Source organism: Peromyscus leucopus, chromosome 2 (assembly GCF_004664715.2).
Source record: "Peromyscus leucopus breed LL Stock chromosome 2, UCI_PerLeu_2.1, whole genome shotgun sequence".
Classification (NCBI taxonomy): Eukaryota; Metazoa; Chordata; class Mammalia; order Rodentia; family Cricetidae; genus Peromyscus; species Peromyscus leucopus.
In genome coordinates, this window is record NC_051064.1 from 116,199,899 (window position 1) to 116,218,242 (window position 18,344).

At 52.6% G+C, this 18,344-nt stretch overlaps 1 protein-coding gene across 1 annotated transcript in view; it reads left to right on the plus strand.

Moving 5' to 3' along the window:
• Positions 1-15,584, plus strand: part of Trabd2b (TraB domain containing 2B) — a 202,149-nt gene extending 186,565 nt beyond the window's left edge. Inside the window, exons 5-7 of the mRNA XM_028889125.2 lie at positions 4,147-4,237; positions 7,138-7,407; positions 14,835-15,584. Coding sequence (XP_028744958.1) covers positions 4,147-4,237; positions 7,138-7,407; positions 14,835-15,039 — 566 coding nt within the window. The 3' untranslated portion in view covers positions 15,040-15,584. The remainder of the gene's footprint in view (positions 1-4,146; positions 4,238-7,137; positions 7,408-14,834) is intronic.
• The last annotated feature ends 2,760 nt before the right edge of the window (positions 15,585-18,344 follow it).

The window sequence follows — 18,344 nt, forward strand, 5'->3', positions numbered from 1 at the left end:
GAGGGGCAGGTAGGGCTGCCAGACTGTGCTCTCTGTTCCCAACGCCTTGTGTACTGGCACAGCCCGTCATGCACCCAGAAAAAAGAAACCTTTTCTCAGCTCTGAAACATTTCACTGCCCCTTTCCTGTGTGGTGTGGTGTGGTGTGGTGTGGTGTGGTGTGGTGTGTGTGTGTGTGTGTGTGTGTGTGTGTGTGTGTATCTGTAAGTGACCCCTGGTTTTCCTCAGGGAGACAAGGGCAGCCCCGCCCCTCAGTGTTGACGCTCTGTACTCCCTGAACCCGGATCCTCCTGATGTCCATCTAATACCACCCATCCTGGGGCTATCTCCATCTCCCCAGTGTGCTCTTTGCTTCCAACTCTGATCCTCTTTCCTCTTCCTCGCTTCATCCTCTTCCTTTTCGCTATGGATGTCATTCCATCTCTGTCCTGCTATTCCCCACCACCGCCCCCCCCCTCCTCTTCCCTCTTCTGTCTCTGAAGCTGCATTTCCTACAGCTGGTCTCTGGCTCCTCTTCTCTGCCTTCTTTTGCTTCCCAGGTCCTGGAGTTCTCTCCCCACTCACCCCTACCTCTACCCTGTGATAGTCCCTCTGCTTTTCTTCCTGCTTCCCTCCTGACTCCTTGGCTCCCTGTGCCCCACCCTCGCCTTCCTCTTCTGTGGTCCTCTCTGGACTCGGCAATCGAAATGGAACGTGTCTTCCTGCAGAGAGAGCTGGCCAGAGAACAGCTGGAAGCTAATGCTGGAGGGAGATGCTGAGTGGTGGCCAGGAGCCCCAGGGAGGCTGGGCAAGCCAAGCAGGCTGAGCCCCAACATCGTGGGGCCCCTTTGGAAACCTTCCACCACCTTGCCTGCAGGTTCCAGCATGGGGGTAGTGCCTTGTCCAGAATTTCCAACTTTGGAGGCAAGCCTAAGCCCTGTCTGCCAACCCCTAGGGACAGCATCCGCTGGACCCTGACTCTGGCCTGCATAGGGGCCAAGCTCCTAGAACTGGTGGGATCTTGGGGAGAATCACCAAGGGCTAGGGCTGGGCTACAAGGACAGGGGAAACTCGGGTCTCCTGGGGACAGGATGAGCTCATGGAAAGGATGTGGAGTAACAAGCTGTGTCACTCATTCATTCAACAAACATTCATGGAGCCACGGTGGTGCGCCAGATTTGGGCTTAACTCTGGGGACAAAGATGAATCAGGCATGGTCCCACCCTCAAAAAGCTTATATCCCACCCCCACCCCCATCAGGTGGCTCTTAGAGAGCATGTTCCAACAGAGTCAGCTCTGGGCTGTGGGCAGGTCAGGTTAGCTGCAGTGGGAAGGGAATAAAGAACGGTGATCTCTGGAGTTCTGCTGCAGGTGGTAGTGGCTGGGCAGTCTGGTGTATTTGAGAGGTGACATCCAGGGGGTCTCTGCTGGCTGTGGGAGGATAAGGGCCAGTGTAGCTTGATTAGCAATGTCCAGTGGAGTCAGAGTGCCAGCCTGGAGAGAGGGAAAGCAGGGTTGGTGGGCTCCCTCCATGGAAGGGCTGGGTGGAAATGTCCATGGGCCACTGGGCACCACTATGTCTGAAGTAGAGGGCAGTTCCAGAGTCATCAATACTGTGGGTCACCGAACTTACCAGAGATGAGGTTGGTAGCTGAGTGTGAACAGGATGAAGAGGAAAGAGGCCAAGAGCAAGTTTCCAAGGCTCCTACTTGGACTGGGCAGAAGAAAGCCCACCAAGAGCGTCACCAGAAGAGTAAGAGCATGATGAGAAATGCACAGGCCAGAAGGGGGCTTGGACACTATGAAGTTGCCGCTGTGGGTCTCATGAGACCGAACACCAGAAAGGGGGAATGTCAGGAATACTGGCTGGGCATGAAGGATTCACATCGCTCCACCGGGAGCCCCTCTCTGTCTCAGAATCTGGCTTTCGGGATCTGGGAACGACCTACAATGCACAAGACATCACAGGAAGTTGTGCACGTGTGTGAGGCATTAGTGTAGTGACAGGGAAGACTTCCTGGAGAAGGCGGTACTGCTAGGTGAGGATGGGAGTCCAGTGGAGACGGGAGGAGGGGCTCCAAGTGGAGGGCAGCAGCGTTTGCAAAGACTGGGAGAAGACAAAGCCGGCAGGATCTTGACACAGAAGCACAGGTATGATCAGGTCCCCCAGAATCTGGCCTTCACTTTGCATGCTGAGGACAAGCCTGTGTCTCTCCCTCAGCCTGTGTGCTGGTTAGGCTCTCTTAACTCAATACAGACCAGAGTCATATACTTATGTCATGGGATCTGCAATAGTCAATGCTCACTAAACCAATGCTGTAAGTAAGTGAGAAGAGGAGAGAATCAAGGAGAAAAGGAAGGGGAAGAGGAGAAGAAAGTAAAAAAAAAAAAGAGGAAGGGAAAGGAGGAGGGAGGGAAGGGTAGTAGAGAAAGAGGAATATCTTTTCATGGGGGTTTTTAATGAAACAAAACTCTCCCCCATGGACCATGAAATGAGCCATGTTCATCCTGCACTCCAACCTCACCCTCTGACCTAGAGAAGACAGACACTGGGAGGTCCCCTACATGCCCAGGGGTTCAGAGGAAGAGTAGCAGATCCTGGATAGAACCCTTAGCAGCCTTCCCTGTGTGGTAGTCATTCCAGTGATCTCCAGGTGGAACCACAGCTACTCTGACTGACCAGCTAGAGAGACATGGCTGGACTTGGGGAGGTGTGTCAAGCTGAGCATGGCCCCTCCGCTCCAGCCACTGCACAGGCCCCGCAGACTCCCTCTGTGTCAGGAGCTTGTCTCTGCCTGCCGGGTTGTCCACTGTGTTCTCCACCTCCCTGGGGCTGTCAGCATGCTGACCCTCCTGCTTCTTACCTGTCACCAATTGTCACAGGCAATCAGAGTCAGGGGACAGTGATCAAACCCCCTGCTTCCCATGCCCAGGTTCCGAGCTAAATGTAAGCAGGAAGGCAGTGTTGCATGTGGAACCATGAGGCAGACTCAGCGTGGGGAGATGCTGGAGCACTCAGGAAGCATAGGCCAACCCAAACTGCTCATACAGCAAGCGTAGGGAGACTGAGGCCAGGAGGCAGGGCTTGGGAAGAGGGCAGGGCCTAACCCAGGCTGTCCTATGTCCACAATCACTTGGCCTCCCCTGAACTCTCCCTAACCAGAGCTTGAAGAGGTGCAGACATCTTACCTGTGTGCTGGTAAAGGGAGACCACTCACTCCCTTCTTCTGGGCCCTGGACTAAATTCTCTGTGTGTTTATGGTATCTCATATGGAGCAGGTGCACTGTAAATGCTTGCTGAGAGAATCGATAGTGGGTGGGAGGTGAGATGGACCACACACACACACACACACACACACGCACACGCACACGCACACGCACACGCACACGCACACGCATGCAGAAGACCATGTTAGGAGAGTCATTTTGTTTGCACCACCTTTAGGTCATGTCTATTGGGGTCCTGCATTCAGGAGGGTTTTATGGCTTCTCTAGTATGTAGACAATCATGGATAAATGGTGAAGAAATTAATCTAAATGCATAGACCCAGCCAGCACATGCTGAGCATGTGTAAGACTATGTGTAAGGCTATGACAAGGTGGTCTCTGCCCCCTGGAGGGCTCTTGGGGCACTAAGGAAAGGAGGCATGAGTTCCTGATGGAGTTTACAAAGAGGAGCCATAGACCTGTGGAGCTGAGGGGTTTCTTAGAGCTAGGCCTTTCATGACTGCTGTAGGCTACCCACCTTAGGTGGACTGGCCCTAGGGTCAGCTTAGTGGCGTTAGGCACAGTGATGCAATAGGCTGCTGCACACCAGCCTCTGATCTCTGGAGGCCTCACAGACTGGAGAAGGTGATTATAATTACTCCCACTTAACAGGTGAGGAAACTGGAGCATACAGAGATGCAGCCTGTGAGCAGAGCTGGGGTGTGAATACAGGCTGGGTGGACCAGGTTTATATCTCCCTACTGGGACACACTACCTGGATGTGAAGGAACCCTGTTGCTGACATATGTGCATTCCTTGTCCCGATGCCCATCCAGGAGACCCTTGGGGAACCTCCACTGGTATAACTCATTAGCCCAGACACAAACCCAAGGGATGGCCGTATATCCACTGGATGACAACCTGGCATGTGGCTGAGACCACGCTGTATCTTCTGTTCCAGGTCACTTTCTGGGGAACAACACTGTCATCGATGTCCTAAGACAGGCAGGGCTGGAGGTGGACCACACACCTGCTGGGCAAGCCATCCACAGGTAAGCATCAGGGTATATGGTGGCATCTTGGAGCGGGCTGGCTGACTGCTGCCTCACCACATGCTGTGGTCACTGCCCCGGTGACCTGGTCAGGCCTCAGGGAGCACTGTGAAGCAGAATGCTGTGAGATGGGGTCCCTCTTGGGAATAGGCCGGACCAAGCATTGTGACTAGAAGGTGACAGATGGGGTGAGTAGGCTGGTATGCAGTATTGTTGGGGATTGCCTGGTGCAGTGGGAATGGGGGCAGAATGAGGACTCGTAAGATGCTTGGGGTTCAGATACAAGTAGATTGGGCAGGGGCATAAGTGACCTCAGTCATGCTGAAAGCCAATGGACAGCCATGGCAGATGGTGCCTTGGGAAGAAGAGGCTACAGTTTGTTTTCTTCCCTGTGTCCATCTCCACTGCACAGCCCTCTGGCTGTCCCACCCACTGATGATCCTCTGCTTCCTGCCTGTATCTTCCCCATTGCCTCCTCAGTCTGTGCTCCTAGCTTCCAACTCTCCTGCCAGGACACTCTCACTTTGCCCACAGAGCCCCTCTCCCAACCTCTTCCTGTGTGGGTTCCTATTCTAGACCACCCCGCCTATCACCACCCTGGAAATTTCCCCGGGGCAGGGCCCAGCTCTGCCTGTCTCAGCTTCTATAGTTCCAGCATCGGGCAATAACCAGACTCGAGATCTCCTGAAGTGTCAGGCTCCTCAAACTCAGAGATCTATGCGTTTATGCAGGAACCTCACCAACCCACAAGGATGGCCCCTTTGTGATTTCAGCCCCTGGCCTTATGGCTACAAGACCAAAAAATGCTTCCTTAGTCACAGACAAGCAGACAAGTGGTATTGGCGGCTACTCCATGTGGTACTCACTCTGTATGTGTCTAACTCATTGCCATATCCTGGCAAGGTAGGAACTGTAAATATTCCTGACTTAGGGCATCTGAGCCTATTGTGAACTCACTTGCAGAAGGACACATTTGTACGACAGTCTGGTTCTGTGGCCTCCCTCAGCTCCTGACTACTTTTAGTACCTACTCTAGGCACAGGGAGCTCAAGAGTGACTGAGACCTTGACCTTTGGAGAGGAAGCTCTCTTGGGTCCCCAGAGCACAGACTGCTCCATACCACACACACCCAGTTCCCTGTGACTTCTATAGGAAGTTACGAGCCTCAGTGTTGGGACTCCATCCCAGCCTCCCACCACTTTCCCCAAGCTCTGCCAGAAGTCTTGGAGGGAACTAGGGCAGGTGTATTTGGGGAATAAGGGATGCAGGGTAGCCTCAGGGTCAAGGCATTCCTCTAGTTCCCTCCTGTTCTCTCACTTCACCCTTCTCCCCACACCCCCAAGGATCTTTCCCTTGAAGCTCATTGTGTGTGGCCAGGCAGGCAAGGGAGGCAAGCAGGCTCCTATTCATCTTGGAGCGCAGGCATTAGAGGAGGAGATCCCCTCCTCTGCCCCCACCGGCTCTGCTGGAAGCTCTGCTCAGAGAACTCTCAGCCTTAGTCTCCTGTACAGGGGGATGAAGGAGCTAGCAGGGCAGAGGGGGTGGGGAAGCTGAGGAGGCAACGACAATAAAAGCCATCCTTGGCCACAGGTGCTTCCTGTAGCTATCTTTTTGTCTGACTGTTTTGAATTATCTCCTCAACAGCTGCAGCATCTCCAATAGCCTGGACCCTGGGAGTCTGGAGTTGCCATGGGGGCTGGGGGAGGATGAGCTGAGCCAATGGCCTTTTTCTCTTCAAAGAGAGAGAAGCCCCTCACCCACTCACTGTTGCAGTGTGAGGGTAGGATGGGAGGAGAGGCTGCTTTCAGTCCTGGGTACCACCTCCCTTGCAAGCTGTTTGCTTGGACACAATTCCTAAAACCACTTCTAAACCTCGGGGGCCAGATGTCCCCAAGGAATTCCTTTGGAGGGACAGAAGGCAAAGAATAAAAGAGAGAGTGTCTGCAGGCTGAGAGGCATACCCCTACTTTGAGCACGAATTCCACAAACATGACTAAATGACCCTTGAGGGCCTGCACAGTCAGGTCCTTTTGCTTGGTGACCCGCGTCAGAGAGGTTTTGTAGGTATCAGGCATTGTGCTGAATGGCGGTGCTCATTCACCACCATACCATCCTGATGAAGCGGGTAGCAATGTTCTTCCATCCCCTTTCCAAGCGCTACCCATCCACAATCTGGGCCATGCGTTACCAAGTGGGATGTGGACTGAATGTATCAGTCTTCAGGTTGAGCTCCAGTGGCATCCCTATCCTGCCTCCATTCAAAAGATGATCCATAGACATCCAATGCACACAAACAGCTTGACCATCATAAGCTACTCAGTGGCCTGGGCTGCCTGCCACTGCCAGGCACTATTCTAAGCCCTTCACCTGTGTTTACCTATAAACTCACCATGTCCCCGGGAAGGTACAGGACCATCATACCCCCATGTTATAGGAGGCTGAGGCACAGCAAAGTTAGATAACTCACCTAGAGTTCCTCCGCCAGGGGTACTGCTGATGAAACCTTGATCAAAATGAAATAATAAGCATAGACCTCCTTGTCCATCCCTATGCTCCCACACCTGTCTCTGCCATATGCTCATGTTCTCCTCCTCAGCAGTGTGTCCACGTGATATTCTGTGTGTCTGACTCCGTCTCCCACTGTGGGGTATGAACTGCAGCGGGGGCATCTGTTTGGGTCACTGCTGATACTTAATTTCTAGGAAGTGCTGGCTGCAGGGAGTTCATGGACTAGAAGATGAAAGAGTGAATCCATGTTGTGTCTCCCACTCTAACAGACAGTGCTTGCCCTGGGTCCCTCCAGCCTGCCCCAGCAGGGCCGTTTCCCTTTCCTCAATGACATTCCCTCTGCATCCCCCCATTGTATATATGGCATGCTCATATTCTCTTCCACCCTGCAGTCCTGCTACTGGGAGCCCAGCCCCCTCTCCGGAGGGCACCTCTGCTGCCAGTCCAGCCCCAGCAACCCCAGCTGCTGCAGTCCCAGAAGCAACCTCAGCAACCCCCACCAGCCCTCCTGAGGAGGAAGATCCAGTCCTGTCCCCACACCTCCTGCTCCCCGACAGCCTTAGCCAGCTGGAGGAGTTCGGGCGCCAGAAGTGGCGCAAGAGGCTGAACAAACACCAGCGGCCGAGGCAGTTCAACGACCTCTGGGTCCGCATCGAGGACAGGTGAGCTGGGAAGGGACAGGCTGCCTAGGAGCTAGTTGTCAGCCTCCCTTGGGGCCTAGGGCACTGCCGCAGACCCTGCTCTGAGCAAGCAGGGACAGAGGGGTCAGAGGGGAAGCTTAGAGGCAGTCTTCCCGGACTCTTGAGGATCTCCAGGGGTACCTTCTGGGGCGCATCGAACATGTACACATCTGACTTTGGAGGTTTATTCTCGGCATAACAGCAAGTAGAATTCTCTGCAGTTTAAAAGTGGCATGGGGCCTGAAACGCTGACACCGGAGGATAGCAAGTTCGAGGCCAGCCTTGGCAATTAGTAAGAGTCTGTCTCCAAATAAAAAGTAGAAGTGTGAGGATGTCGCATCATGATAGAGTTCCTGCCTGGTATGCACAAGGCCCTGGCCTCAATCCCCAGGACAGCCAGTAATTACTCGGTTAATTAGTTAAAATTGAAAGGAAGACGTGGAAGCATCCTCCGGCGCCACGAACAGAAGTCTACCATGCCTGGCCTGCCCCTGATCCGTTTGTCCCATGGATGGGGATAAAAGCAGGAGCAAACACGGCAGGATGAATATGCCATAAAGTGTCAGATTTCTGTGCTGGGAATGTGTGAGCAGTGACACCAGAGAACAGACACTCTGAGGGGCCCCTACCCCGTGAGAGAAAGGGACACCAGGCGAGGGACGCTGTGGCTCCAGAGTGTCACTGAGAGCCTTTCTGTAAACAGGCAGGTACAGAACACAGCCTGAGGTTCTGGCACTCTCCCACCCTCCTCCCATATTGCTCCTCCTGCCGCTGACACCTCTTGCCTCAGCCTGTCGCCAAAGCTCCTGTTGCTCCAAGATTCTGTCTAACACCCCTCACTCAGTTCCTCTCCAGAGCGATTTCCCTGAGTCAGCTGCATGGCAGAAATCCCTACATATAGTGAATAGTGTCACTAAGGAATGTCTCAGGAATGGACCGGAGTCCTCCCCACTGTGGTAGCCCATTCCTGGATCTGATGTTTAGACAGTGGAACCTCAGAACCCAGAGTTCCAGTCCGGATCTTAATGTCATCCAGAATTTTCCTCAGCATCCTGAACAGAATCACCTTGGGTACTTGTTAAGTAAGTAAATCTTCAGCCCCACACAGACCTCACGCCTGAGAGTCAGAGGGAAGAGGCCTGGGGTGTGTGCTCCAGGAGGTTCCAAGCAGCTCTAGGGAGTTCTGGCCCAACTGTGTATTCATGAATATGAACCAAGATATGGAGCCAGAGAGCCTGTCCCGGGCCACCCAGGGACCCAGAAGCTGACCAACCAGTACCTTCCACTTCCTGGCTCTTCTATGGCCAGGTGACTGAGCTAGTGACAAGAGATTGATGTAGTCCAGGCCTCATCACAAAGAGCATGGCATGCACTATCATGAAAAGACTTCTAATGGGTAGGCATCAAAGCCACTGAGCCTTTAGGTGTTGGTGCCACAGCGCCTCCTGTGGGCTACTGGAGAATGTACTTCTGCGGAGAGTCAGATGCCACCACAGAGGCATCACTGTAGCTTTATTGGCTGAGACACACTAAGATTGGGTGCCCAGCGTGGGCTACTCTGCCTAACTGGGTGCAAGAGTCTAGAGTTTTAAAAAGCTCCATCTTTCAGGTGTGGGCAAGCTTACAGGCTACCAGCAGTCTACTAGGAGCTCTGAATAGTCTGGTCACTCACTCACAGTCCTGGTCAATTGAGGACTCTTAACTCATGGGGTAACTAACAGGAGGCTAGGCTGTCAGCTCTGGTAATGTGCCCCCAGTCCCTAACTGTGTCTGAAAGGGAAAGGCAGACAAACGACACCGGACAGTTTCCTTTTTACAACAGAGGATCTGGAATGCAGGCCCTGGCTTCCGGGGAAGAAGGCAGCTTTTCTTTGGCAGAGGGAAACCCTTCTCCACCCCAGCAGGTAAAACTGTGGTTGGCTGATGCACCTCCCTCTGCTCAGGCTGGAAGAGAATGTTCCACCAAAGAGCCGTTCTTAAAGTTCCTCGTTGCTTCCTGAGAAAGCGGGCCCTGTACTCCCTGGGAAGTCCAAGTACAGGGCACAGGCTCCCTCCCATGTGCAAAGGACCCATTCCACCTTCCCAGACTCCCCAAGTCTCCAGTTTTCTGAGAAGGAGCAGAGGACAAGAGAGGAGCTCATCTGAAGCCCTTCTGACAAAGAGATTTGTTTTATTCCACTTCTCACTTTGCTCTGAAATCCAGCTGGAGCTGGCTCTCCACTTCCACCTCTGATTGCCCGTCTTCCATCTACACTCCTACACCAGGGCCCCTGAGGGTCTTCTGGTCTCTGGTCTTGCCTGCCTCAGGGTTCTCCCCTTCTTTTCCGCCTTCCACCTCCACTGGATCCTCTCTAGGTTATGGGCCACCCTGGGCTGTCCCATGCTGCCCCCCCCATGCTATTGCTTCTCTCTGCTTAGGGTGGCATGCAAGCGGGCCTTTGTGAAGCTCTCACTGTGCCGGGCACTTACATCCATCACTTCATAGTCCTATACAGAGTCACAGGAAGCAGGCCTGTTTCACAGGGAAGGAATCAGAGTCATCCAGATCAGTGATTTTGCTGAGAGATGGAGACACAGAACTGTCCTCCAACTCTTCAGGTTCATATTCGCCACCCACCACTGAAGTGCTCTTCCCATCCTCACCTGGCTGAGCTCTCCTATCTGCCCTAGCCACCTATGGGAGCCCTTTTCTTGGCACCATTGTCCACACTACATTTCTCTGCCTTTGTTTCTAGGCTGGAGAATCCTGGGCACAGGTCTGGTTTGGACGGCCACAGGTCACCCGAGGCCTCACTAGGTGGGAAGGGTCTTTGTATGCTCGAGTCTGAGGAGAAGGGAACCAGGGGTGCAGGCTGTGAGTGCCTGGCTGGGACACCACCTGGAGCAGGCTGGCCTCCCTTCGCCCCTCATTACCCCAAGATGTAAACAGAGTGGAGGAAGTTTAGAGTAGCAGCGGCCTGTGGCAGGATGATTTATGGGGACCCGTGGAAAGGGCTGAGCGTGTCCACAGACGGATGCATGGCAGCGGAGCATTCTCAGGAATCCCTTACCTCTGAGCACAGATAGAGACAGCATGGAAAGGTGTGACCAGGGCAAGCCAGGACAGAGACCATTCCCATAAAACATGGGCCTGCGGCAATCCTAAAGTGATTCCTGCTCCATTAGGGCCTTGGCTGGTTTCTGGAGGCTATGCCAGCTCTCATTCTCCGTGTCCCCAAGTCTGCAAGCACACAGGTGTGTGTGTGTGTGTGTGTGTGTGTGTGTGTGTGTGTGTGTGTGTGTGTAAGAGGGAAACAGATGGAGGCACAGTGACTGGAACATTTGGGTTGGAAGCACGTTGAGGATGCACAGGTCTAGAGAAGAGAATACCTTCCAGCTGCTGGGCATTGGCCAAAGCCTGGCCCAGAGGTGAGCATCAGTATGTAGCAGACTTGGTGAGTGCCACTAGGCAAGTACAGGACGTACATGGTGCACATGTCAAAGCCCTCAGCGATGGGAGGGAACACAGTACAGAAGGGATCTGCACACCTCCTGTCTGCTGCTTGTCCTGCTCAAGATATTCCTCTCATTCCTCACAATGTGGGGTAGTCCAGGGTAGCTAAAGTGTCCTTGCCAGGCCAGAACCCCCCCCCCTGAAGTGGGTGGTACCCCATGAGAGTTGGAAAATGAAGTCATTCAGTCATCAAAAAAGAGGAAAAAAAAACCACTGAAAGAATCAGACAGTAGTGTTGCAGTCCCACCCCACAGGGCTTTGTCAGTAAGGAGATGCCAGTAAAGCCAACGTCAACCCCTCAGCGACCCTGAAGTGGCTGCTGCTAATGTTACTTCCAGAGTCTCTGGTCTGAGGTGACTTGGGATCAGTCTCCCTAGCAAGGTGCTTCTTTCTTGAGGCCTTCAGTGTGTCTTAGACTTAAAGCCATCAGTGAGCCAATGGGTGGGAGCTGTGGAACACCACCCCCAATTTCGCAAAGACATGTTGGACACACACCAGTCACCCGTTACTGTGGATTAGTGCTGGTGGTAGACAGTGACATATGGCTCCCAAGACAGTGTCACCAAAAAGGCTCTGGAGCCTCAGCTATACAAGGCCCTGGCAACTCCCATCTAGGGGCCCATTTTCCATCTCAGGACAGAAAGTTTCTTCCACCTCTGGCCCACTATGAAGCAATTAGAATGCATCAGACAGTTAACCCACAGTCTGCAAGGTTGAGGGAAGAGTAAATGCATTCCCAGGGAAGGAATCATGGCACAAGATGTGAAGGCTGATAGGCTCCAGGTACCGGGTGGAGGCAGGGGAAAGCAGCAGGCAAGCTGAGCAAGTTGGGTCTTTGCCTACATCTGACTTCTTGGCCCAAAGCGGCCAAAATCCAATTAAGAATCACAAGTTCTCCTGCAGTGATGACCTAGAGGATCCTGTCATCCAGGCCCTGCATTCTCCAAGGCTGGTGCCCCCTGCATCTCTCTGAGGGTCTCTAAGGAAGCAACTAGAGGCAGGTCCTCTTCACCAACCACCTCCCCCCATCACTTCTCTGAGACCCCACTCAAGCAATAAAAAACTCTAGGCTTTGGCAGGGGGTGGTGGGGGGGGTAGGGGGGTGTTTCATCTTTAGTTTTCAAAGAGCAAAAAGTACATTTGCGCCTCCTAGTTAGCCACCAGCTCCTCATATTAGCAAGAAAATTAATGTCAGTGATGCCCAGGACTGAGTCCTGGAGGGATCTTCCAGACCTCTAGTGCCAGATTTCATCCTTGCTCCAGGGAACCTCCGGGAAGGGGTGGCAACTGACAGTGCCGGGCAACTAGCCTCACTTGTCTATACTTGCCCTTGGATTTCTGCCTGTGTTCTTACTTCCGGCTTTTACTGCTGGGAAGCAGTTCAAAGTCCCTAATTCCATTCTTGCCCTTTCTCTGTATAGAGCAGGAAACTGAGGCCTAGAAAACAGTATTGGCCCACATTTACAGATCAAGCCAAGGAGGTAACCCAGACTTGCACAGAGCTCTGTCTTCCAGTCAGCCAGAGGGGCCTTCTCACACTTGGGGTTCTGTCTGCTCAGGGCAGACTTAGCCCCCAGTGCCAGCCATCTGCAGAGCCTGGGAATGTGCCGTGTGTTTGGTTTGGCCTCTAGACCGTTGTGCCATGAGACAATTTTCCCCAGCATGAGCCTGGGAGGGGGTGGGGACCTGGACTGGGGACCAACTTTGTGAGCTGAGTAAGCTAGGAAGGAAGGGGGGAGGCTGTGTTCAGAGGGGCTCATCCCCGCCCCCCAGTCCCACTTCATTTTCCTGGGACTCTTTCCAAGCAATAAAAACCCCACTTGGGCTCCAAGGGAGAGTTTTCATCTTTATTTTTCAAAGTGTGAAAGAAAATGCCTATAGGTGCCTTGTGAGACGTAATTCCCATTTGGTTTTGCCCCCCAAGGACAGCCTGGGCCCTGGCTCCAGCCACCTCACAGGGCACCTAGCCCACTGCCCTGAAGCTAACCCTCAGAGCCTCCCAACTACCCAGGATGGGACACACAGCAGCAGCTAGGCATGGGCTTTTATGGTGTGTGTGTGTGTGTGTGTGTGTGTGTGTGTGTGTGTGTGTGTGTGTGTGTGTTACTTGCAGTTTTCTTTTTCATTAGACAAGAGGAGGAGGGTAGAGGATGAGGTAATGACCTCTACTAGGCACGGGCATTAATCCCCTCCAGGGGCTACAGCCAGCAAGGCCTCAGTCTGACCCTGGAACCTGCACATCAGTGTTCAAGGTCTTACCAGGAAACAGTGCACTTCACTAAGGCTCACAGTTCATGCTACAGAAACAGATGGCCCCAGCGCAGCTCATCTAGTTAAGAATCCTCATCTCCTTCAAGCTCAACAGAAACAGTAATGTGGCACAGGTATTGTACTGAGCATGGTGACTCAGAAGTACATTGCAAATGAAAGATGTTATTAGTGGAAGAGGCAGAGACACAAAAATATTAATGATGGGTTTTTTTTATTAAGAAAATTTTTTCATTCATTTTACACACCAATCGAAGATTCCTCCCACCCCACCCCCAGCCCCAGCCTCCCCTCCCAACCCACCTCCCATTCCCACCCACAAGAGAAGGCCTCCTATGGGGAGGCACATCCAGTAGAGGCAAGTCCAAACCCTTCCCCCTGCCTCAAGGCTGCAGGAGGTGTCCCATCATAGGTAGTGGGCTCCAAAAAGCCCCCTCATGCACCAGGGATGGATTCTGATCCTACCGCCAGAGGGCCTCCCAGGCAGATCAAGCTACACAACTGTGTCACCATGCAGAGGACCTAGTCCAGTCCCATGTAGGCTCCACAGCCTTTGATCCAACTTTCATGAGTTCCCACTAGTTTGGTTTGGTTGTCCCTGCATGTTTTCCCATCATGATCCTGATGCACTTGCTCATAGAATCCCTCTTCTCTCTCTTTGACTGGACTCCTGTCTAGCTCTGTCTAGTGATTGGCTGTGGATCGATTTAAAAAACAAAACAGAAAACAAGCCTTCCCACACCTCCCAGGGCCAGGCACTGTTCTAAGACTCCTCAGTAGAAACCTGTTCTTGAACCCTCATATAGCATATGTCCCACGATGACGGTGAGGTCAGTGGGAAGTGGAGAGTGTTTTATGTGAGCCTTCGCTCTTCAAGGTGCCGGGCCAAGTCTCTAGAGGTGAGTGAGACAGTAACAGCAAGGCAGTGGATGTGACAGGGATGAGGCAGAGGGTAAAGCAGCCCCATATAATGAGATCGTGACAAGCCCCATGTGGTTGAAGGCCAGCATGGCAGGAAACAAAGACCACTGGGTTCTGTGAGCAAAAATGTGCTACCCCCTGGCTCAGCCTCGTTTTCATACACACTCTAGGAGCACCATGCCTGCCTCCTCTGAGAGAGACAACAGTCTTTCCTCTCCTCCCCGTGGGTGTACAAACCTGCTTTGCCCCAGAACCCGGCTACCAGGTAGTGTCCTCGAGGTCCGTCTCCCCCACCCCCACCCTGTTGCTGAAAGGGGGTGGTAATACCCATTCTGAAGGCTTACTGTGACGATGGAAATCTTGTTTGAACAGCTGGCATGGGGGAAGCTCCAACCAAGGCAGATAGGATAATGTGAAAATTAAAGTGTGTGTGTGTGTGTGTGTGTGTGTGTGTGTGTGTGTGTGTGTGTGTGTGTGTTCTGCCACCTTCAAGGACCTTGGAAGGAGCAACAAGGGGGCAGAACACCTGTAGACAGGTGGAACTCTGGGAACCTCAGAGCTATCTCCTCCTCGACTTTGCAATCGTTTCTGCCTGGGACCTACCCTCATGATTGGTCACAGGTAGGGCCCAGCCTGTCCTTGGAGGTCAGCTGAGCTGGCTGTGGGGTTCTGGACTTTTCCTCTTCCCGGGAGGAGGCTGCTGACCGGTACTGTTTCCTCCCTCCAGCACCACTGTCTCGCCGCCCCCGCTGCCCCTCCAGCCTACTCCCAGCTCCGGGACCACCAAGCCCTTTGTCAAGCCCGCACACCAACTCCGGCAGCAGGACATTGCGGGGCCTACCAGCGACTCAGCGCCCACACTGGGCCTCCCCCCTGCCATCGCTGCCACCATCGTCGCCCCCTTCCTGCTACACACCCTTGGGCCATCCTGACCTTGACCACCCTTGCAGAGAAGCCAGAGAAGCCACAGGAGTCTGTGACCACGCCCGCCATCTGACACCACCTCAGAGGGTGCTGACACCTCAAGGCAGTTCACACAGGACAGGGACCTTAAAAACACCAGAGCTTTATTGCATCCAAATTACATCTTCTTTTTTGTAGAAGGTCTTAATTTCCCATAGTGCTATGGGGCTCTTTTGTAAAATATGTGTCCATATTAAAAGAGAAAATGTATTTATTCTATCGATAAAAACTATTTTTATGTAGCCTATGTTATAGTCCCTGAATTAGCCCCAACACCAACCCAGGGAAGGAGCCCAGGTTCCCGTGACCTCTGTGACCTGTGTGGACTGTGGCTTTGAATTGGCCCCAAGCTTCCTAGTCAGGCTTGGCTTCTCCCACTGTAGGTACCTCTGAGGGCAGGCAGAAAGGCAGCCCCAGCTCTTGTGAAGCTGATTTTCATAGCCAGAGGCATGGTGGCCAACCATCCTCCCCATCCCTGGATGTGTGCGGGGGCCCTGGAGGGACAATTAAAAAATAAAAAAAAAAAAAGAATGCTGCTATTTTGAAGTCCTGAGTGTCTGTGGACTGGCCCTCCGGAGCTCCTGGTAAGGTTTCCATCAAAGTAGGAGATTGGTACTGAGGCAGGTGAACCCAGTCCCGTGGTCAGATAGCTATACTGAGACCCAAAAGTGAATGGGGTTTACCCAAAGTCACAAAGCAAGTGGGTGATTTATGATCCAGTAGCACTGGTCCAGCTTCCATTTAAGAGAGGCTGGTAAAACCATAGCTGCGTGAAGGGAGCTGGGCAGAAGGACAGGAGTGGGCACAGGGCAGTTTTAGGGGTGATGGAGTTCAGGAGCCACCAATTATTGGAATAACAATGGTAAAGAGGGCCATGGGCCAGAAGCCTGCCACAGGGTAGGCTCTCTGTACTCTCCCTTCTTCGTAGATCCTCACACTAGTGCTGTGAGATATGATGACCCTGTTTCAATGATGACACTGAACCCCCAAAAGAAGGTGAAGGATCCACGCAAGGTTTACTCTCTCGCCCCAAATCAGTGTGATAGAAAAACGATCCTTGTCTCACGGACTGTGTTCTGCCCCTATTCCTGTCTGGAGAAGTGCCAGGGGAGGCAGATCTCCCAAACTGGAACCCTCCCAAGCTTCCCATGGCAGGCAAGGAGGCTGTTTCACCAGCTCCCTCTGCTGGTTCCTGCAGCCAGGGGTTTCTAGCAGGATGGTAGTGGGCAGGCAGGGAGTTGACTGGGGACACAGTAGGCCAATGTGGGCTGAATTTCAGCCCATGGCTCAAAGCGGGCCTTGTAGCTCATTCATTATTTAAGGAGTCCTGGATCCTGACAGCAGGAAAGACCCCTCACCTGTCAATAACAGTAAGAGTAATACTACAGTCCAGAAAGAGGAAAGACTTCTCCAAGGTGGCATAGCTGGGCCAGGCATGTTGACTCCAGTCCTGTTCTCTCACCTCACTGCACATAGGTTTCCCTGGCAGGCTTGATGGCGCCTGGTTGGCTGCATCACTGCCATGCTAAGGTTGGCAGACTTCTCCCTTCTGAGATGGCAGGATTCTGGGCAACTCATTGGGTAGTCAGGGGTCCCACAGGCATCCTGGCAGGCATCAGAATTCTTTCCAGCTCTGCCCCAGTGGACAGGTTTTAGCCTGAGACCTGGCAGGATTCTAGAACTCTGCTTCACAGGGTCCCGCCAGCCCCATGGGCACCACACTGTAAACTGAACTTGACCTCAACCAGGACTGGAGTCAGTTTATCCTTGGCAAAAAAATGTGACTTCCTATTGCTGAGCGGGAAGGGGCTTAGCTGACTTTTAAAGCAGGCTCAGAAGTTAGACATCAAACGGATCGTGCAGAGCGCTATTGGGATGAGATAAGTGTAAAGGAATTGGAAACACACAGGCCAGATTCCCCTGTTTGGGGCAGAGTATGGCATGAGATGTATGGAGATCAAGCTTGAGGTTAATTAAAGATGAAGCATTTGGGGAAACAGTCCAGGCACCTGACTGTGTGCCCAGACCTGTGCCAGGCGTGGGGCCAAAATGGTGAATTAATGCAGCATGTAATCACTGTGAAAGCACAGTGCCAGGGTTACACATACAGGCTGAATTATACCTACCCTCCTGGGCCCAGAAGAGTTCACCATCAAGATGGGACCAGTGGGGCCATCCTGGGCTACTGCTGTCCCAGCCCTGATATCAGGTCACTGTCTTTCCAGATCCCTTCTTAAGGAAGATTAGAAGTGAAGAGGTGTTCCAAACTCTCTTCCTCAGCCCCACTTTAAAGTTTTTAAAGAAAGACAATGTGCCATGCCTAGGAACACATGTCTGTAATGACTCTTCTTGGGAGACTGAGGCAAGAGCATCATAAGTTTGAGCCAGCCTGGGATACATAGTGAGTTCTAAAACAGCTTGAACCATATAGCCAGACCCTATATAAAAAATAACAGAAGGGAGGGAGGGAGGGAGGGAGGGAGGGAGGAAGGAAGGAAGGAAGGAAGGAAGGAAGGAAGGAAGGAAGGAAGGAAGGAAGGAAGGAAGGAAGGAAGGAAGGGCATGCAGGCTGGCTAGGCCAACAGATCAACAAACTTCCAGGTTGGCATGGACTTAGAAAAGATCATGTGTTGGTCAGACATCGAGGGCCAAAGTCTCCTGGTCCATGGAAATCTCTCCTAAGCCAGGGTTTGAGTAAGTAGCAAACTCAGCTTCTGGCCTACATCCCAGGAGACCTTAGGCACAAAAACAGAATGTATGGCTAGGCCGCTTCAACTTCTCATTCTGCTCTGAAAACGCCAATAATCCATCAGCAGTTTCTCAGACCTCATATCTTGCTGGCTGGACTCATAAAACACAGAGCCCTGTACCTTTGAGAGTTTCTTGAGTATTCTTAGGACTTTCATTTTGACTTTAAGGCAGACAGAAAGATGGAAGGCCTGAAGCCCAGCAGATTAAGTGACTAGCACGTGGTGAGGATAAAAGAATCAGGGAGGGAAGTGCAGGGACCAATCCCCTGGGTCCAAGATCCAGAGTCTGCCGTGTGTGGACTGAGGGTGACTCAGAATATTCATCTCACATGTGGTTACCTGCTACTTCCTGGCCTCATCTAGCCTTGGGCAAGCCTGGGAGCTCAGGTACTTTGTCCCATCTATTGTCCCAACAGATCCCAAAGACAAGAACTGCTACCAAAAGAGTCTGTCTTGAAAAAGGTGACATTCTATGCAGGAGTTGTAGCTTAGAAGACATGCTGGGTGGCAAAAACCAGAATTGG